Source organism: Staurois parvus, unplaced genomic scaffold, assembly GCF_062004578.1.
Source record: "Staurois parvus isolate SC_StPar_1 unplaced genomic scaffold, SC_StPar_1.0 ptg000403l, whole genome shotgun sequence".
NCBI lineage: Eukaryota > Metazoa > Chordata > Amphibia > Anura > Ranidae > Staurois > Staurois parvus.
This window is the reverse complement of record NW_028318199.1, coordinates 3846521-3868664: the sequence shown is the minus strand read 5'-3', so window position 1 is coordinate 3868664 and position 22144 is coordinate 3846521. Positions and strand designations below refer to the sequence as shown.

Here is a 22144-nt window from a genome sequence, read left to right as displayed (position 1 = left end):
ACACCAAGCCCTTCGGGTCAGGTATGGATCTTAAGGGGTAACTCCACGCCAAAATTTAAAAAAACGGCGTGGGATCCCCCCAAAAATCCATACTAGACCCTTATATGAGCATGCAGCCCAGCAGGTCAGGAAAGAATTTTAAAGAATGTTAAAGAATTTCCATAAATTAAATAAATACTAAAAAAAAATGGTGTGGGGTCCCCCCTTCCATTCACACCTAGCCCTTTGGGTCTGGTATGGATCTAGAGGGGAGCTTCCACGCCAAAATTTTAAAAAAATGGCGTGGGGTCCCCCCCAAAATCCATACCAGACTCTTATATTAGCATGCAGCCCGGCAGGTCAGGAAAGGGAAGGGATGAGCGAGCGCAGGTCAGGAACCATACCAGCCCACATGCCCCAAAGCACCTTGTCCCCATGTTGATGGGGACAAGGGCCTCTTGTCTGGTCTGTGGGCGGGGGCTTATCGGAATCTGGAAGCCCCCTTTAACAAGGGGACCACAGATCCCGCCCCCCCACATGAATGAGTATGTGGTACATGGTACCTCTACTAATTCACAAAAAAACCAAAAGTGTAGTGTAAAAAAAACACAGGACACGGTCTTTGACAAGACCTTTAATAAAAGAAAGTCCCCCGAATTAGATCCAATGTCAATCATGGTGTAAAGCGACTGCGACCCGAAATAAAAAAAAAGGCTCTGCTCCTGACGATGGCTGCTCAGCCTTCCGCTGTGTGCTTGGGTGACCGTTCTTAAATATGTAAGGGGCGGGGCCAGCTGGGATCAATGATGTCACATGGGGCGGGGTCACTCGGATGATGTCCCTGGGTGGCCCCGCCCCTTGCATATTTAAGAACTGTCACCCAAGCTCACAGCAGAAGGCTGAGCAGCCAGCATCGGAAGCTGAACCTTTTTCCGGTCGCCGGCACCTTACACCATGATTGACGTTGGATCTACTTCAGGGGACTTTCTTTTATTAAAGGACTTGTCAAAGACCATGTCCTGTGTTTTTATACACTACACTTTGGGTTTTTTTGTGAATTAGTAGCGGTACCATGTACCCTATACTCATTCACGTGGGGGGGGGGGGGCCGGGATCAGGGGGCCCCTTTTTAAAGGGGGCTAACAAATTCTGATAAGTCCCCTGCCCACAGACCCCAACAACCACTGGCCAGGGTTGTGGGGAAGAGGCCCTTGTCCCCATCAACATGGGGACAAGGTGCTTTGGGGGGGAGCCCCCCTGCCCCAAAGCACCCCCCCATGTTGAGGGCATGTGGCCTGGTATGGTTCGGGGGGGGTGCTCGCTCACCCCCCCTTTCCTGACCTGCCAAGCTGCATGCTCGAATAAGGGTCTGGTATGAATTTTGGGGGGGACCCTACACCGTTTTTTTTTTAAATTTTGGCGTGGAGTTACCCCTTAAGATCCATACCAGACCCGAAGGGCTTGGCATGGATGAGAGAGGGGACCCCACGCCGTTTTGTATTTATTATGGTGCCGGTTTTTAAATGTAATTCTAGCTTTTTTTTTCTTCATTATAGCTCGGTAATTCAGTTGTCATTTCCTCCAGCTAAAAGAGAAAGTTTTCTTTGAGTTTATTTCCCTAAAGGAAACAATGTTTACTTTTAGTTTATTAAAAGATACAACGTTTTCTGTAACTTTGGAGAAAGTGATAGATAAGCTTGTGAACTATAGTGAAGAAAAAAGAAAAGGCTGGCATTTGCATTTAAAAATCAGCACCGACATACAATTCGTATTGTGAAAAAAAATACAAAATTTGTAAACTGAGGCATTATTTTCAATGGATTTTCCTTCGTAAACTGAAAATTCTGTTAAAAGAGGAGTTGGTAAACCGAGGTACTCCTGTATTAGTATTGCAATCCTTTGTATTGGGATACATAGAACCAACATACATATGAATTGGCAACATAGTACAACATTTGTGTCACATTTGAGATATCTGGCTAGTTACTCTGACCTTGCCCAGGGACTTAGGGTTGATTCACACCACAGAAATACAGGTGGGATTAGTGTTACAGCTCCATGGATGAGTGGTTAGCACTGCTGCCTCACAGTACCAGGGTTGTCGGTTTGAATCCAAATTGCACCCAATGTGACCAGGAGCTAACACCACAGTCACACCTAATACGATTTGGAAATTGGTCAACTTACAGTGAAGTCGCACGATTCCAAAATCAGATTGGATGTGAATGGAGCCTATAGTGGACAATAGGGTGCGACTTGGCCTATGATTTGCAAGTTGCCTGGCATGCAAATCGCATGCCAAATTGCACCCGATGTGACTGGGGGACACCCCAGTTACAGCAAAGGGGATTTTGTAGTGGTACAACTTACACTATGGTCACTTCATGTGACTTACAGTGCAGTCACATGATTTCAAAGTTGGGGGACATGCTGATTTAAAGTGCGATTTGCAAGACATCTGACATAGATCTCTCTGCAAATCGCATGAAAAGTAGTGTATTCATTACTCTAGAAATTGTTGCGGCTCCAACCAAGTTTGAACCACACCAATATGAACGCTCTAATAGCAGTCACATTAAATGCGACTTGGCATGTGGTTTGCATGATATGTGACTTGCAAATCCTATGCCAAGTCGCACCCTATTGTCTGCTATTAGAGCAGTCACATGGGTGCGTTTCCGACACTGATTTCTAAAGTAGTACATGTACTACTTTTGTGGCGATTTGCATAGATATGTGTCAGATGTCTTGCAAATCGCAAGGAAATCGGCATCTTCACTGTAAGTCACACAATTTCTAAATCAGCTTTGATGTGACCGGAGTGTAAGGCCTTTTTATGTTTGATTTTCTGAGTGTTTTTCCGATTTATGGGAAATCCCGCATACTAGCAAAAGTGAATTGACATTTTCAGTATTGCATGCGAGATGTGGTCATGCGACTGCCTTATCTAATGCGATAACCTGGAGTGAATTGTGCCCATAATGCCAATAAATATTGCCAATGGGGTTCCCCTTCACATCCCTGTTCAATGTTCTGTTGTATGCTGCACAGGTACACTTCACTGTGGATTTCTTTCTGACTCTGATTTGTGGGGCCTGTATACCAAGGCTTAAGGCAGGTGGGAAGACAATTAATCAGGTGCAAACACTTTCTCTGACCAAATGAATGACAATGGTGGATGTGGCCTATGTAATATAAAAAATTGCAGTAGCGGGTGATTTTCCCTTGGAAGAGGCCAGGTTATTTTCTGCAAGTCCTTGCCTGTGGTGGTATGGGGTGGAAGAGATATTGTGGTGAATTGCCCCAGACACACTTACGCTGTGTTTTGATGTGGGCTGTAAATGTTTTCCATTTTTTTCCTTCTAAGGTGTGTTTGTGTGTTATTGTACAACGATTGTGTGTTTATTATCTTTGCATTGTAATCCTAACACATGTCAATTACTCTGCTCTTCCAAATCTGCACTTGGCTATAGTTTGCTTGCTTATTTAGACTGAAATTAAGTTTTCGGACAAACCTGATGAGAAATGTATGTGTGGTGGATTTGGGGAGGTGGGAGGTGTTTTATTTTGGCACGTTTGTATATTTATATTGATATTTTGATCTGCAGCCTGGTTTGTGGATAAACCTACTACGTGATTCATATTAACCGTTTGTTTCCTGCTGTAACCTGTGAAAGCACAGTTCATTAGAAGTATAATCTTTTAGATTGTAAGCTCTTATGAGCAGGACCATTCTATTTTAGCAATATCAATCCTGCTTTTTTTTCCCACCAAGAAATTGACTACCTACTTGTTGCTGCTGTCCAAATAAATGTGGAATATGTATTTGATCAATAAACGTTTGGACTATGTATATTTTTTGTTATTTCATGTTCAAGTACAATATACTAGCACCCCTAACACTTCTATTTTGCGAGCTATATAATATGCCCAAATCTAGCTTATTAGAGTGCACATATGCAACTATGTCCAAACTAACAAACCAAAAGCCCCATATTGCACCACAAGACAATGTTATGTACCAATGAATAGGTCGTGTTCAATGTGCAGCTAGCTATTCTTTTTCTACAATCCTTTTAACAGTAATAAATTAGGCCCCCAATTTATGTTGACTTTGGGCTTTTACCGGTAGACATATATTCACCAATGCCAAATACACAGTAGAGCTGCAAACATATGTTCACCAATGTCATATACACAGTAGAGCTGCAAACATATATTCACCAATGTCATATACACAGTAGAGCTTTAAACATAATGTATATTCACCAATGTCTTATACACAGTAGAGTTGCAAACATATATTCGCCATTGTCATATACAGAGTAGAGCTACAAACATATATTCACCAATGTCAATTTGACAAGCATATTGGTGCAGGTGTACAGCCCTGAACACAGTGAGCATTCAGGGCTACTTCCCCATGCCTTCACACCTGTCAAATTAAAGCCTGTGTTCATACAGCTGCTGTGTCCCCATATTGTAACAGGTGGCTCCAGCCACATGAACAACCCACTCATTCATGCGGTACAGGCCAGAGGACCTGTGTGAATGGGGCATTTTTTACTTTTTTTCCTCAGCTCATTCATTTCAATGGGCTGCCTAACGTGTGGGAACATGAAAAAATACTGCAGGCACATTATTTTAAAAGTGGGTTGCACCTAACCGCACAGTAGTGTGGTACCATGTGTTTTGGTGGCTTTGAATGCATCTGTGTTTACTAGACGTGTGGAGGTGCAATTAAGTTTTCATCATGGTACCTGCGCACATCTGCAGAGGGCATTGCATTTCTTTACTGTGCAGGAAAATGCATGCCCTTGCATGCGTTTCTGCACCACAAATGGTGTGAACAAGTCCTAAGGGCCAGTTCACACAATAGAAACACAGTCTAGATGTATTCCAGATGCGTTTTTGCATGCACTTTTTTGATGCATGTTTAGGGTGTTCCAGAGAATTTTGGATGTGTTTTTGACGTGTTCCAGTGCATTTTGGATGTGTTTTTGACGTGTTCCAGTGCATTTTGGATGCATTTTTTACGTGTTCCAGTGCATTTTGGATGCGTTTTTGGTGTGTTCCAGTGCATTTTGGATGCGTTGTTGGTGTGTTCCAGTGCATTTTTTATGCATTATAATTCATTTTTTTCCCCTCTCTTTTTCTTCAATTTAATTAGGGGCATGTGCATTTTAGTGCGTTCCAGGGTGTTTTACCACATTCCACTACAGTTCTATGCATAAACAATGCAGCCTGTTCAACTTTTTTGGCAGCACGTGCAACGCACTGGAACTGCAAGCGCTGATGTGAACTATGACATTGACAACCATATAACCTTCTTTCTGTGCGTTTTGGATGCAAAAAAAGCAACTAAAACACATGTAGTGTGAACTGACCCTTTATAGGTATGGGAACTGGACTGACCAGGAATTGTGAATTCAATCAGACTAGTGGTGAGATACAATCATAAATCATATAATAATGAGAGATCTGAGCTGTAGTTGATAGGAAATGAGACACATTAACTTGATCAGTAAATAAATAGTAAAATAAAAAGAGTGGGGTGGTGATACATAGATTTGCAGATGGAACAGGTGATGACGGGGGGAGGGGGTCAAGTTGTAAAAGGAGAGAGGTTTAAGGACTCGTTCACACTTGACTTTATTTATAACTCTTGCTAAAAGGCCCTATAGCTTTGACAGGTGTTTGGGAAGCGTTTTTAATGCTCCTCAAATGCTCCCCAAATGCCCTATGCTTGGTTTTGAGGCATGTGGTAAGTGTTTGCCAAGTGTTAAAACTGCACCACAAATGCCTGTAACAAAGTTAAATGGTATTAACGCTCCGAAAATGCCTCGCAACCGCATCACAACCGCACCTTAAACATCTGCCAGGCGCCATAGACTTGGATGGGAGGCTTCAACTCCTCCTGACTCCACATGAGGTGCCAGTTTTGCCATGACATAACACTAATGCTTCAGTGTGAACAGCACTGTGTGATGTCATGTGCAGAATTTTCATAGGCGTTTGAGAAGCGTAAAAAACGCTTCCCAAATGCCTGTCTGATGCCTGCTGACAAAGCTAGTGTGAACGTAGCCTTAGAGAAGATAAACAAAGTTGTAATGAAATATAAACAGAAGGAAAATTGAAAGTTTCAAACTTGTCAGAAGAACAGGATGCAGGTAAGATTCACTCTCTTTCCACTTTCTAGTCAGTAGCCAAAATCTTAATTGATTGATCAATATTCATGGCACTGACAGAACCCTGGAAATTGATCTCCATATTTTGGGTATTCACAATTGTCAAGGAGCTTACAATTTAAGACCAGAAACTCAGACATATACTAGGCCCAATTAACTTATCAGCATGTCTTTGGAGTGTAGGCAGAAACACACCCATGCAGAGAAAGCATGCAAACTGGGATGCAGACAGGTGCAGCCATCACTGATATTAGAACCCATGTCCCAAGTGCTGTAAGTTCTGAGTTCTAACCACTAAGCCACTGTAAGAGACAGAGTTTGAACTGCAATGTAGAATAGTTAAATTGTTTAAAAATAATGATAAAGCGAGCGCTGGTAAAATTATATAGACTACTAAAATGGTATTACACAAGATAAATATAGGTATAGATATGAAGGTAGCAGCTAGCACTCAAGGTATTGGCAACAGTCCCAGAAAAGAAATATGTTAAAGTAATAGTGCAGCGCTATAAATGCATGTTAACAATCATAAACGCATATAAAGTCAACAAAGTGCAAATAAGTGCAATAATGATGTCAACTGGTAAATGGTGCTAAAAAAAGTTCATATAATCATTCCTGAATAATGGAATGTCCTTCGTGTGAGAGTACCAATTCAGAGAGTGCTATGAATGGCACGTGCGGTTTATCCGTGACGAACAGTACTGCATGAACTCGTGAAAGGTAATCCACCCTTGGGACAGGTGTACACTCACCAGAACAAAAGTTTTAATGCACATTGGTTATACACATCACACATTTGGGGGTGCAGCGGTATGCTGGACTGCACTGCACTATTACTTTAACATAGAATAGTTACATGATTAAAGAGAATGAAGATATATAATTATATATCATTTTTGGAGAAACAGCAACCAAAAAAAAATTAATATAGGTGTGCTTTTTATTTTAAATTATAAGTATTCTCATATGCAAACAGAAAAACGCCAGCGGGACAAAGCCCACGGTTGTTCGCCACCTAGCGAACATATCCGGCATTGCATCTAGAAATGTGCCTGACGTGATTCCGGATTTACTAACAGGAAAGAGTCTACAAAGTAGACTCTTTTCAATGAGCTTGCTAGACACCTTTCTGATGACTGACAGGTCTAGACTGATTGAATTGAGTCTGCCTGAATGTTCAGCGTCTGCTGGTAGACTCAATTCTGAGTAAATCAGGGCCATAATGTGCAGGATATTGCAACAAAAGCAAGAGCTTTCATTTTGTCTATATAGCCGTTTGTCCCCAATTGCACAGTGGTATTAGAAGCAAGATTTCAGTGCAGGAACATCACAGAGATCTGAAGCAGCCTTAAAATGGTTTACAGCAGGTAGGACCTTGCCAGTATTATGAGTCCATACCAGTTTGCCAGTGGGAAGGTTGTGTTTTCAAAATATTCTGGTTACACCATTATCAAGTAACTCCTCTAAATAATGTTAAATTATAGAGCAAAGGAGGTCTGCTTTGCCATTGTTTAGGGTATGACAAAGGTTCCTGTGTGCTGGGAGTTGTCACAGATTATGAAACCCACTCCCACTAGGCAAACAGTGGTTGACCAGAACATCATGTAGCAGCTGGGATATGGTGGTGAAAACCACAGAGAACTCAGCAACCCAGTCACTTGGCAGAGGTGAGAGCCCTGAAAAGGGCCAAGGCATGGAATATAAGATACTGTCTGGTCTTCACCAGAGCTCCTAAAGGTGGAGATGTTGCACTTCAGGTGGTATTTAGGTTGCAGTCCTCTGTCTAATCTGAGGAAGCCACAACTGAGAGCAGGTGAGGCTCTGTGCAGTGCTGGGGAACTGGGTACACAAAGTAACAGATAACAAGGGAGTAAGAAGCAGGAATATATGCAAACACACGTGCTGATTAGTGATGGGCTGAACACCTTCAATTCACAGTTGAACATTTGAACCTAATGAAAGTTCGACTGCAAACTTCGAACAGGGACAATTCACTAAGCGGTATCTTACCACATCTGAGTATGCGGTAAGATACCACACAGCTGCTAAAATACCACATGAGTTATATTAAGTCATGTGGTATTTTAGCAGTGAAAACATTCTGTAATGTTTCAGCTGTCAGTGGGGTTCCCCGCTGACAGCTGAATGTAAAAAGAATATTGTCTTTGACAAGTCCTTTATTAAAAACAAAAATAAAAAAATGTCCCTTGTGGTAGATCCAATGTCAATTAGGATACCTGCCACCTCCGGCGACCTGCAAAACAAAACAAAAAAAAGGGCTCTGCTCTCAACACTGGCTCCCACCATTTGACAGCTGCGCCGGCCTGACAGCTCTTAAATACTGTGATGACTTCACAAGAGGACGGGGTTACCCCTGCCCCTTTGTGACATCATCATACGCTGTGATTGGCCAAAGCATTGCACCTAACCTGTGGTCAGGTGCATTGCTTTGGCCAATCACAATGCACTGTCAGGGCTCAGTGCATTGTGGGACGCAGATGACGAACAGCATGCTGTTCGCCGAACACACAAACGTATGATGTTCAAGCCCAACCCTAATGCTGATTACAAGGGACTGACTGAGACATACAGAGGAACAGACTGATGCAGACAAGCAGGAACTAAGTGGGGAGCAGAGGATGAAGGCAGTGGAGAGCAGACACTGGCAGGAATGCACAGGATAACCTAGGTAGAAAAAAGACTGGGAAACACAAGGGACACATACACAGGTAGAGGGGATACAGGGAGGCATACAGAAGGATGGAGAACAAAGATACTGGAAGTGATGAGATACAGGGACACGCTTTACTGTGGTTTTCTGCTTGAAACAATTTCAGAATGCAGGTTATGCCAGTGCTTTGCTGCCTTCATTAACACTGGCTTAATCGGAGCCAATGTGGCCAGGGAACATTTGATTGACCCATTAAAATTTGCATCTAGAACCTAGTTTTTACTTATGTTTGCAAAGTCATCACAAAGACACTTATCCACAGGTTATCCTGCTAGCATAAACTAATTAAAATAATGTAGATGCATCCTGACTGCTCACTGGAAGTCCTGCACACTGCATATTGGCATGCAAATTATTTACATATTCATGGAGTTCACATAGTATATCATTGCAATGAATTGCACCCAACACATTGGAAATACTAATAAAATACCTTCTTTGTCTGAAGCCAGTCAGTAACAGAGGTGGGATATTGGATGTATCTGTGCTTATATTGCACAGTTCATTATAGGAGTTTGGAGAATTTGGGCTAGCTAATCAAAAATGAGCAGTTGGTGGCCAGTTGGAATGAGACATTATCCCCAAAATGTCGCACTCCTATAATTTTCTATAATGCAACTATGCCTTTTTTCAATGGCAAAACAGCACATGTAACTATTCCAAAACAGCAGGTCAAGAAAACCAAAATACTCCACCACCTCAGCTCCTGAAAAGAAAAAAATATTTTTCCTAAAACAGACAGGGTTGTCTCAGATGAAACAGCTGTGAGTCACCAGCTCAAGGATAGCAAACTTGATGACACACACAAAAAAAAAGATAATAGGAGAAAGAAAAGGAGAATAAATAGTACACTAGGTGTATGGCAAAATTGTGCTAACAGTGGAAAGAGCAAGCCTACTCACTGTGTGCAGTGTAACATATTGCACCGTCCTTGTACCTACAAATTATACTTTAACCACTTGAATACATGCATTACACATGTTAAGCCCCCTTCCTGTCTTTTCAGTTTTCAGCCCTGTTATACTATGACTAACAATTACTTAGGCATGCAACACTGTACCCACACATTTTATATTATTTTTTGAAACATATATTTAATCACCACTGGGTTTTTTATTTTTTACAACACAGAAAAAGTATAAGAAAAAAAAAACAAATTTGGAAAAAATCTGCTTCACTCCACATTCTTTTTCACCCACTTACCCTCCAGAAGAATAACCCCCCTAATGACCAGGGCATTTTTTGCTATTCAGCACTGCTCTATTTCAACTGGTAATTGCGCGGTCATGCAATGCTGTACCCAAACAAAATTTATGTCCTTTTTTACCTCAAAGTTAGTCATACATTTAGGCCAAAATGTGTTCTGCTACATGTCTTTGGTAAAAAAAAATCCCAATACATGTATATTATTTGGTTTGTGTGAAAGTTATATCGTCTACAAACTATGGTATATATATGGGAATTTACGCACAGTTTTTACTTTCTGACTGCCACATTTGTTGAGGTGCTAAAATGCCAGGACAGTAAAAAAAAACCCCAGATGATCCTTTTTTGGAAAGCAGACATCCCAATGAATTTTCTGAGAGGCATTTTCAGTCCATGGAACATTTTATTTTTTGCCACAAATTTTGGAAAATGACAAAATTATTATTATTTTTTTTTTACACAAAGTTGGCAATTAAATGATATATTGCTCATGCATTCCATTTTGCTACTTCTGCAGAGTATGGGGATATCACACGTGAGAGACTTTTTGGCAGCCTAACCACCTACACGCCCCCCAAAATCCAATGACCACCTCCAGGCTTTCACAGGGCATATTTTCTCATATCACTACCTCACTAAAGTTCGGAGGACCTAAAATGCCAGGATAGTACAAACACCGCCCCCCAATGATCCCTTTTTGGAAAGTAGACACCCCAAGAAATTTGATAAGAGGCATGGTGAATATTTGTCAGATGTTTTTGTCACAGGGTTTTGAAAAAGAATAAAAGAAAAAAAAAATTAATTTTCATTTTCAAAAACTTGTGGCAACAAATGGGATCTGCAAAATACTCATAATGGCTCTTGGCAAATACCTCAGAGTGTCTACTTTCCAAAAAGGGGTCATTTGTAGGGGGGTGCTTCTACTATCCTGGCATTTCAGGGCCACCCACTTTTCAGACCACTTCAATACCAAGCCTTTTCTGACACTTTTATTTACTTAAATGTTTTTATTTTTGCTAGAAAATTACTTTGAACCCCCAAACATTATATATTTTTTTAAAGCCCTTGAGAATAAAACAGTGGGTGTAGAAATTTATGTCATGCAGTATTTCCGCAACCATTTTTTCAAACGCAAATCTTTTGAAAAAATAAACTTTTTTAGAATTTTAATGCACAAAAACACAATATATTGTCCAATTATTTGAGAAAATATAAAATATAATGTTACACCAAGTAAATCGATACCAAACATGACACACTTTAAAACTGCGCACACTTATGCAATAGCGCCAAATTAGGTAAATTTGTGATATCCATAGACGACTCTTTAAAAGCCTTTACAGGTTGCCATTTTATATTTACACAGGAGGGGGTGGGGTGAATTTTTATTTAATTATTTATTTTGCTTTTTTAAAATTATTTTTACACTGTCCCTTTCATTTTTTTATCACTTTTATTGTTATCACAGGGAATGTAAATATCCCTTGTGATAGTGATAAAAAGTGACAGGTACTCTTTTCTGGGAAATTTGGGGTCTATTAGACTCTAGATCTCTCCTCTGCCCTTAAAGCATCTGATCACACCAAGATTGGTGTGATCAGATGCTTTTACAATTTTAAAATAGCGCTGTTTATATCCGGCAAATGGAAATGATGAAATGCTTGTAGCTTCCAGTCTCGTAGCTGCATGCATCATCCTGGTATAACCACTCAAAGTCCATCAATGTACAAGTATGTTGCTGATGCTTCTATGTAACAACAGAGAACATGTGCATATGATGAATTGGGTCTGTGGACCAATATGATTGCAATTCATTTTTTTGTAATGCCCATGTTGAGGGTTAGGTCCAAAAAAGTTTTAAATTCAGAAACTGTGATGGTTTCCATGCGAACTGTCTTAATTTGGGTGGGCAGCGATGTATATATTGCTTTGGCCCACAATCAATTGATACAAATCTTCCATTAAAAACACCAGAGCGGCTAAACGCTAGTGCTGACAGTGAAAGGGGCCAATCCTGCTAACACTATGTTTTTGGGGACACTATAAAAGGAGGCACTAGTATAGTTCTGTTTGTGATCAATATATTGATCTGTACAAACACTATACTAGCAATGGCGGTGATCAGCGAGCTATAGCATGAGTGTGAGTTATCCAATGCTAGCTGACCCCAGGGTCAGCTAGCGTTGGATTACTCGCACTGGAGGGGTGCTAACTGACCCTGACATTATCTGATGTCTCTAGTGGCAGTAATACAGTGATCATTAAAAAATTCTATATATTGACACCGTACTAATGGCACTGGCTGGGTGGCGGGGTGATCAAAGGGTTAATATGGGTGATCAAAGAGTTAAATGGGCTAATCCAAAGTGTGTGCGTAAAATGTAGTGCTTTTACTCAGTGCCGTGTTCGTTCTTCTCTCCCTGGACGGCATAGGGGCAGCGGGGGCTCATGCACACCTGAACATAGAAAGTGATGAAAGATTATGTTGCTTTGCCCAGAGCCACTGCTCACCCACACATTGTTGGCTGGTGGGCAGCAAGTAGTTAAAAAAAATCCAAATTTTTTTTTAACATTTTTCTTCTAAACATTATTTTTCTTTTTTTTTACTATTTGTTTGAATGCTTTCTTTAGAGTAGTGAAATGTTATAACATATTAAAATTGTACTACTCTGGGGGGTGATCAGGGATTTTTTTTACACTTTGCATTGCATGAGCAATGAAAATCATTGCTCTGCAATGCAAAGCTTGCTTTGAACTGTCATGAATATGTTAAGTTCATAACAGTTCAATATAATAGTGATCTGTGATTGGTTCCAGCTGGTCACATGGTACAGGGTGCTGTGATAGGCCCCATGTGTCATATGAGAGCTGTGGACCAATCACAGCTCTCCATGAACAGAAGCAAAGGTTTTATTATTCAGATTATGTCGTTGGTCCTGTAGCTGCAGCCCGTCCGCAATACATTGCGGGCGGGCGGGCGGCCTGAAAGTGGTTAAAACAAACAAATAAAAAAAGCAAACAAGTATATATTTTATATACATTTGAAATGTATCAACCCTGATATACTGACTACCTATCCAATTTTTTGAGGCCCTAATATGTCAGGACAGCACAAACACACCCAAAATTACCCATTTGTGGAAAGCATACACTTCAAAGATATTAAAGTTATATTAAAGGATTACATATTTTTTTTTTTTATTAACAAACACATCATACTAACATGCTTGCTGCAGTGGTTTTGCACAGAGCAGCCCAGATCCTGCTCTTCTCGGGTCCCCTGCCGGCGCTCCCCCCTCCTGTCGGGTGCTCCCACAGAAAGCAGCTTGCTATGGGGGCACCTGCTGCTCCGTGTGTCGATTCACACACGGAGCCACGGCTTGGACCCGTCCCCTCTCTTATCATTGGCTCACTGTCTGTGATTGACAGCAGCGGAAGCCAATGGCAATGCTGTCTCAGCCAATGAGGAGAGGGAGTCCCAGTATTTCCGAGACTCCAGTACACATAGCTGGATTGAGAGGGAGCATAGGTAAGTATTGGGGAGGCTGGGGGAGCTGCTGCACAGAAAGTTTTTTACTGTCATGCAATCTTAATGAGTCTTTATAACCACTTTAAATAAGAAGCATGGGGAGTTTTTTGAAGTTGTAATGTTTTTGTCAAGATTTATGGGAAAGTGAAGAAATTAAATAAAATTTGGTTTTATTTTTAAAAATTGTCAGTTTAACAAGTTATTTTGCTCACATGGGCATACTTATAGGGATGGGCTTGATGTACGAGTCAAACAGCCCACTGAACGCCCTACAATCTCACAGTGCATTGTGAGAGCCATGGTTGGCCAAAGCAATGCACCTGACCATACGTCAGGTGCAATGCTTTGGCCAATCACAGCACAGTTGGGCGGAGCTAGCGGTGATGTCACAACTAGCTCCACCCAATTGTTTACATCTGACTGGCACATGTCAGACTGCATCAAGTGTTCGGCAGGTGCAGAACAGGTCGGCAGGTGTCGGTTTATTTTATTTCGGGAAGTTGGCGGCATCCTGACAACGATGGATGCCATGATTGATGATGGATTACAAATCGATGGAACATTTTTTTTCTTTGCTTTTTTTTAATTAAAGGACTTGTCAAAAACTGTTTTTTTTTGTTCAATTAAAGGAATTTATTATTTAAAGGGGTACCCTGATGCTATTGAGCCCCACTGCCTGCAGACCTCACAACCACCAGGCCAGAGTTGTGGGGAAGAGGCCCTTGCATGTGGCCTGGTAAGCTGCAGAGAGGGGGGAGCCTCTCGATTATCCCCTCCCCTTTCCTGCCATGCCAGGTCTGTGCTCAGATCAAGGGTCTGATAGGAATTTAGGGGGGACACATGCTTTTTTCCCCCTGTTTTTTGGAGTGGGCTTCCCCTTTAAAGCCCTACTAGGCCTAAATGGCCTGGTATGGCTTTTAGGGGAAACCCCACACACCTTCCCCCCATTTGTAGCAGGTGGGTTTCCCCTTAGGGCTTTTTTACTGTTGGGCCCCTCCTAGCCTTCCTACCAGACCTAAAAGGTCTGGTATGGATTGAGGGGGCGGGGGGGCAGGTTGTTTTTTTTTTAAATGTCAGTCCTGCAGTAGCAGATTGTTTACATTATACAGATGTGCAACTTTGCAGGTAGTTTAAGGGGACCCCCAGGCATTTACTTTAAGCAATGAAAAATTACTGCCCCTTTAAAAACTGTACTTTTTGAAATTTTGTAGTGCCTGAGTCCCCATACCCCTTTTATGGCCAATAACTTGCATATAAGCCTTCAAAATGGGCACTTTTTAATTTACAAGTTTGAGTCCCATAGACTTGCAATGAGTTTGCGGTCGAACAGTCATTAGGCTTGAACGTTCGACCGCGAACCCTACACAGGGGTGATTGGCCCATCACTACATATTTACAATTACACCAAAAACACATTATTTCACTCCTTCTAAGTATAGGGATACCACATGTATGAGACATTCGCTGCTGAGATGCATATATGGACCCAAAATTCAAGGACTGCCTTTAAGTTTTCAAGGGGCATACATTTTTTATTTGATATCCTGACTATATAACACATTTCCTGAGGCCCTATTTTTCAAAGTAGACCCTTAGTATGTATTTAATTAGAGGTATTCAATTAGAGTTTTTGGAAGATCATATTCTTGCCACTTTTTTTTTTTTTTTGTTAACACACAGCTGTCAACTAATAAGGTATTTTTCACACCAGCATGGGGCATACTTGCCAGGACAGAGACATTCACATAATCACCACATTATTGTGGAAAGCAGACACCCCAAGTAATTTTTAAGAGGAGTGGATGACATGTCTTTGAAAGATTTAACTTCTTTGCTACAATTGTTTGGAAAATGCTGAAAAAACATGGAAATTTATTTTTTCTCACAAATTTGTCAATGAATACATTATTCCTAACACATAATCAGTGGTGTATTTAATTCTTGTGCAGCCCTAGGCAACACTAAAATTGGCCCTGCCACTTTCTGACATTCTCCAACACTCCACATTCTCCGCCGCCCCCCTGAAAATTGCCGCCCTTGGCAAATGCATTGTTTGCCTTGCAGTAAATACGCAGCTGATTAGATTTTAATTATTGGGTTTAGCTCTAAAATGGTAACTTGCAATTCCTCTGTGGCAGTGGAAATCCAAGTACAAAAAGAGCTGTCAAAACAAGAGGGATATAAATCTGCAAAGAATTGTGTTTTCTGTAAAATTATAAATGTAACAATAATTTGTTTATTTTTTAAATAATTTGTAAATAACTTTATAGTTCTTCAAATCAGTCTCCTTTGGGAATCTTTAAATGTAAAAATTGCAGAAATTGGTTTGTTATTCCAACACTGAACATAAAACCTACTGTACGTTTTATTTACAAATATTAAGACAGCGATATAGAAATGTATGCCCCCTCAGTGTTGTAATAGTATTTATATTTGTTAGGCTGTTTATATAGATTTTATTTGTACAGTAAGTCATCTGTTCCTCTGCTGTAACTGTTATTCTTCTGCTTCTCTCATTTATTTTATCTCTTTTCTGTTTTTTTACATATACTTTCAGTTTATTCTCTCATATTCACTCTTAGGGCCCACTAACACTGCTGTCCACAAAGCATTTTGAGCTGCAGAGCCATGTGGACGGGAGCAGTGTGATGTATGTTTTATTGCATAGCTCCTTTTTCATTTGACAGAACTATATATGAAGTGTACAAAGTGACACTTCATTCATGTGGGGCCATGTAGAATGGACCCACATGGCCCCCATTCTGCACACGTGTCTCATAATTTCTCACAGCTCTGGAATGCAGTGAAACATTGCATTCTGGTATAAACATGGCGTTACAGAAAACTATTGTTTTCGGCGTGTCACTGCAGTTACCTGTGTTTTTCCATGAGGAAAAATGCAGGTTACTGCACATAATGTAAATGGGCCCTTAATCTTTATTTTGTTCCACTCACTACAGACTGCCTTCTTTCTCTTAAATTTCTTTTCTCCTCAAACACACTATTGTATCGTAATAACTAACATGTCTCAACAACTGCTTGGCTTTATCAGAAGTGCAATACATAAAGATGCTTTTTGTGAAGTGTTCAATGCAACACTCTTTAGTAAAATGGCTTCATGGAATAATTTTAATATAAGACATAAAAGATGTTGATTCAGCAAAATTACATAAGGATTCTCCATTTCAGCTAAATGCATTGGAGTCAAAGGGATTATTATTGATAATATAGGGCATAAATAAAACAGAGATTTTGATTCACCAAAATTCCTTATTAATCCACCATTTCAGCTTAAAAAGTAACTTCAGTTTCATTTAGAAAAAACAATCCCCTCTGGGTGATAAAGGAGCATTTCAGGAATTTTAGCAAACTTTGCTGCGCACTCCTACCTGTTTCTGCTCTGAAGGAAAACGTGTTTATTGTCTGTAGCGTGAATCTGAATGGGAGTGACTTTTTCATTATCAGCCAGCTGATGCACTGGCAGTGTTCTAATGAGGAAAATGCAGGGTTTGTAACCTTCTAGAAGTGATTAACCCTTTGGGAGTATGTCACCAAAAATTAAATCTTTGTTGTATAGGGTCCTTAAAACTAGACCCCCTATATGCTTTACATTACACACCCCTGGCCCCTGCAATCTGTACAATACATACACCTGACTCTTGCAATTCATTTTTTTATCTTTTTTTAAACATTTTAAGAAAACTTCATTGTAACTTTCTTTAAAGATAAAAATAATTATTAGTTTAATCCGTTGTCATGGGGTCCTTAAACAGCATGGGGCCCATAGGCCTGTGCCAACTCTGGCTATTTGGTAATCCGGCACTAGGGACAAACCATTTATCACTGCCATAGGTGTATCCCAAAAGGACAAAACTGTTGCTGTAATGGCTTAAATAGTGTTAGCTGAAGATCAGCTTCATTTTTTTTTAGTGTATCTATATTTGTTCGTACATCTAACACTTCCCTTCTCCCCAGAATGACATGCTGCTGTCCACAGGTGTCTCTGTGCGCCTTCATTCAGAGTTTAGGCACTCTAATACAGAAGGTTTAATACTGGCCAGATCACCAGATGAAAACATTGGGAAAAAAGCCTAAAAGAAAACGAATACAGCCACCACATCTAATGATTGGTAAGGTGTACTTGTGCTGCCACGCAGCTTTACTGTTTAGCTGTTGTCATTTACATGTTATGTTATAATGTTATTTGGTATCATCCACACACCCCTGCTGTTTCTGACTAGTTGGTTGCTTCCACCTTCATTTCCTGTTGTAACACCATTTTAGTTTAGTGGTTATCAAGATGCTGTAGAGTGAGGAGGCTATGTACATCACTGGAAATTTACCTATGAAAACACCTTTATGTTCATACCTTTGTTACCTTGAAGCATAAAAAAGCATTGGAAAATACCTCTGAAGTTGTTATTCATTGAGTAAACTATCTGTTAAGGCGATCATTCAACTTGCTGCACACATTCTGACAGACTGGGTCTAAACGAATCTCGCCACAAGTACAACCGATGCCAAGACAGAATAGTAAATTTCCAGTAAATCTCCATGAGAATTCATCACACAGCCATCCCTGCAGCTTCAGAACTGTGAGTAACAATTCTCCTGTATGAAGAACAGTAATCTTGTCTGTGCACTGAGTGGAGCATCCAGTGTGAGCCAGGCTGCTGCTCTAGCTGCCTCATTGATACAAATATTCAGCTCCCCAGCTCAGCCTGCTTGCAAATAAAAGTAACTACCTACAGAGCTGAGCTTTGGCAGATTTCCAACAAGACATTAAAAATACAGCACTTGTCATTAAGTCTGTCAGAGATCCCACTGATGAGTCACCTGCATGTAATCAAGATAAAACAGACACCATGCTGCATTCTGCTCATCCTGTTAGAGCCCCTCATCCATCTTTGAAGGCAAGGGAGGCTTATGATGCAAGTAAGGAAGAGACATACAGTAACCTGACTGCATTATGGGAGAAAACTTTAAGTTGTATAACAGCCAGTAATGAAACTAGCAACAATTCTGAGCAATTGAACACTGCCCTCTCAAGGGTTAAGAAGGCATTTGAGAATTATAAAAGACTTTCTGAAAAGTACTCTTCCCTTTTGTCACATTCCAATGTAGAGGAAGCTTCACTAGAGTTAAAGAACTTTATTGCTACTGACAAGCAGAGACATATCACTTATATTGAAGCAAAGACACAGATAGAGGGTAGATTAGCACAACTACATGAAACTACATCCTGTATATCTGCTTCTTCCAGACACTCAGGAAAATCAAATAGATCTGCCCGCTCATATCATAAATCATTTTCTAAGTCATTGCGGTCCTGCTCTGTAAGGTCAACATTGAGCGACCAAATACTCAAAGCTCGCCAAAAGGTTGCAGTAGCCCAGGTTCAAGCCACCTGTTCTGAAAGAGAAGCAGCCTTCAAGGCAGAAGCTAAATGCAAGGAAGCAGAAGCTAAATGCAAGGAAGCAGAAGCTAAATGCAAGGAAGCAGCCTTCAAGGCAGAAGCTAAACGAATACAAGCAGAATCAGAGGCCCAGCTAGAAATCCTTCAAAAGAATAGAGAAAAGGAAGTAGCCTTAGCGGAATTATCCGTCTTGGAACAAGCCCTTTTAGAAGAAGAAGGAGCATATTGTCCCAGCTTGGCTGCTTGTCAAGACCCTGTTGAAAGGACCCTACAGTTTGTCTTAACCCAGAACCACGATGATACAGTTCCACCTACAGTTGGAGATTCTTCCCATAATCATCCAGCAAGTCAATCAGAAGGTAACATGTCGTCAAAGCAAGCTGATCAACCAGACGCACCTTCCAACAGAGACACTCCACAACTACCGCGTGCCACAAAATTAAGTGTACCAACTTATCCAGCTCATGTGCCACCACAAACATATGTGAATAGAGATTACAAGGGCACAACAGAAGACTACAGAGTGAACTCTATACCTCCTGTAATACAGTTAACTTCAACTTCAAATGCACAGAGATCTTCAGACACCAGACCCTTACCTGGATTGAACCCATCTGCAATACCTTTCTCTCCACCTATCAGCCAGCATCAGATACCAACCATGATTCAAGATGGTGCACCATCAGTATCACCTGTGGATGTAAAAACTGAAAGGGTTGATATTGCAGAGTTCAGCAAGTACATGATTCGGCGAGAGTTAATTACTACTGGACTGTCTAGATTCGACGATCACCCAGAGAACTATAGGAGTTGGAGATCTACATTTAAGGCGGTAACCAAGAACTTGGATATTGAACCTCAAGCAGAACTTGATTTACTGATAAGGTGGTTGGGGCGTCAATCTTCAGAACAAGTAAAGAGACTTAAATCTGTCTACATTTATAACTTTGAAGCAGGCCTCAATGCTGCCTGGGAACGTCTGGAACAAGACTATGGGAGCCCCGAAGTCATTGAATCTGCCTTATTCCAGAGACTAAAAGACTTTCCTAAGATTTCTGTTAAGGACAATCATAGGCTTAGAGAGTTAGGTGACCTCCTTCATGAACTTGAAATTGCTAAGTCAGATCCTAGTTTGCCAGGTCTTAGCTATTTAGACACTGCTCAGGGCGTAAATCCTATTGTAGCAAAGTTGCCTAGTCATCTCCAGGGAAAGTGGACTAGTGTAGGATCAAAGTATAAATATGAACACCATGTTTCTTTTCCCCCCTTTTCCTATTTTGCAGAGTTCATCAGGAAGATTGCAAGAACCAATAATGACCCAAGCTTCCTGTATCCAGATACAACCATCTTTCCTTCAACTACTTCAAAGGGTATTGCCACAAACAGTAAATTCAGGGACTTAAGGCATCCTATTGCCGTGAGGAAGACCGCTATCACGTCCAACGTCTTGGCTACAGACACTAAATTACAACATACCAAGGCAAGCAAGCTTGATCAACAGTGTCCCATTCATAATGCACCACATTCTCTCTCCAAATGTCGTGCATTTAAGGACAAGCCTATTGAAGAACGCAAGACATTTCTCAAAGAACATAATATCTGTTTCAAGTGTTGTGCATCCTCCGATCATTTCGCTAGAGACTGTAAGATCGCCATCAGATGTTCCCTGTGTAACAGTGCCAAGCATGTGGACGCTCTTCATTCAGACTTGTTCAAAAGGAAACCTTCACCCGGCAGCAACCCCAAGACCACCTCAGATGATGGCGGGGAGAGAACCGAGCAACGTAACCACAAGATGTACAGAGGTGTGTGGAGAAGGGCTTCATAGCAAGTCTTGCAGCAAGATATGTCTTGTAAGGGTTTTTCCTGAAGGATGTCCACAAAATGCCATAAAAATGTATGCCATACTCGACGATCAGAGCAATCGCTCGTTGGCAAGTACAGAATTCTTTGACTTATTCAACATTCGTGGAGAGGCCTGGTCCTATACCTTGCAGACATGCGCAGGAAGGGTCAATAGTTCTGGAAGAAGAGCCCATGGCTTTATAGTGGCATCAGAATATGAGAACATAGAGTTTCCTCTTCCTACTCTAATCGAATGTGATCAACTACCGAACAACAGAGAAGAGATCCCCACACCTGAGGTTGCACATCATCACCCTCATTTGAGCCACATTGCTAAATGCATTCCTACACTTAGCAAGGATGCGAAGATCTTGATTCTTCTAGGGAGAGACATTCCTAGAGTTCATAAAATAAGAGAGTTATGCAACGGTCCAGATGATGCTCCTTATGCCCAGAAACTTGATCTTGGATGGGTGATAATAGGAGAAGTTTGTTTAGATCGATCTCACAAGCTCTTGGATGTAGCTTCTTACAAAACTAATGTGGAGGGATCATACACCTATCGATCGATGAAATGTCCATTGCACTATTATGTGAAGGAAAGACTTGATTTCAGTCCTGAAATTCCATATCAAGTACTCCAAGGCATTACTTGCAAGCTCACTTCTCACAAGGATCTTGGTGATGCAGTGTACCAGACTACTTGTGATGACAACAAGATTGCTCCTTCGGTCGAAGACAAGGAGTTTATCAAGATTATGAATGAAGAGTTCTTCAAGGACAACTCCAACAGTTGGGTAGCTCCATTACCCTTTCGTGTACCAAGGCTTACTCTCCCTAACAATCGAGAACAAGCTTTAGCCAGATTTGCTGCACTTAAGAGAACTCTACGCAACAAACCTGAGATGCAAGATCACTTTCTAGCATTCATGCAGAAGATTCTAGATAACCATCATGCCGAGCCAGCACCAGACCTTGTAGAAGGCAAAGAATGCTGGTACCTTCCATCCTTTGGAGTCTACCATCCTCGTAAACCGGGGCAAATCAGAATCGTCTTCGACTCAAGCGCTCAGTTCAAGGGAACTTCTTTAAACAACGTTCTTCTAACAGGTCCAAATCTAACGAACAACCTTGTAGGAGTGTTGATACGGTTCAGGAAGGAACCCATTGCCATGACAGCTGACATCCAACAGATGTTCCACTGTTTCGTAGTCAAAGAAGACCACAGAAATTATCTCAGATTCTTG

At 41.0% G+C, this 22144-nt stretch overlaps 1 protein-coding gene across 1 annotated transcript; it reads left to right on the top strand.

Annotated features, from left to right (window-relative positions):
• Nucleotides 1–13569: 13569 nt before the first annotated feature.
• On the top strand, nucleotides 13570–20880 carry LOC149455108 (uncharacterized). Its single transcript, XM_089686631.1, has 2 exons — nucleotides 13570–13636; nucleotides 18431–20880. The coding sequence occupies exons 1-2, from the start codon at nucleotides 13570–13572 to the stop codon at nucleotides 20878–20880; spliced, it is 2517 nt and encodes an 838-aa protein (XP_089542757.1).
• The last annotated feature ends 1264 nt before the right edge of the window (nucleotides 20881–22144 follow it).

Bases quoted from the DNA above. Each gene is read 5' to 3' on its own strand.
- LOC149455108 (XM_089686631.1), top strand. From the start codon at position 13,570: ATGAGGAGAGGGAGTCCCAGTATTTCCGAGACTCCAGTACACATAGCT. The intron at 13,637-18,430 runs GTAAGTATTGGG...TTAAAAATACAG, and splicing joins TGGATTGAGAGGGAGCATAG to CACTTGTCATTAAGTCTGTC.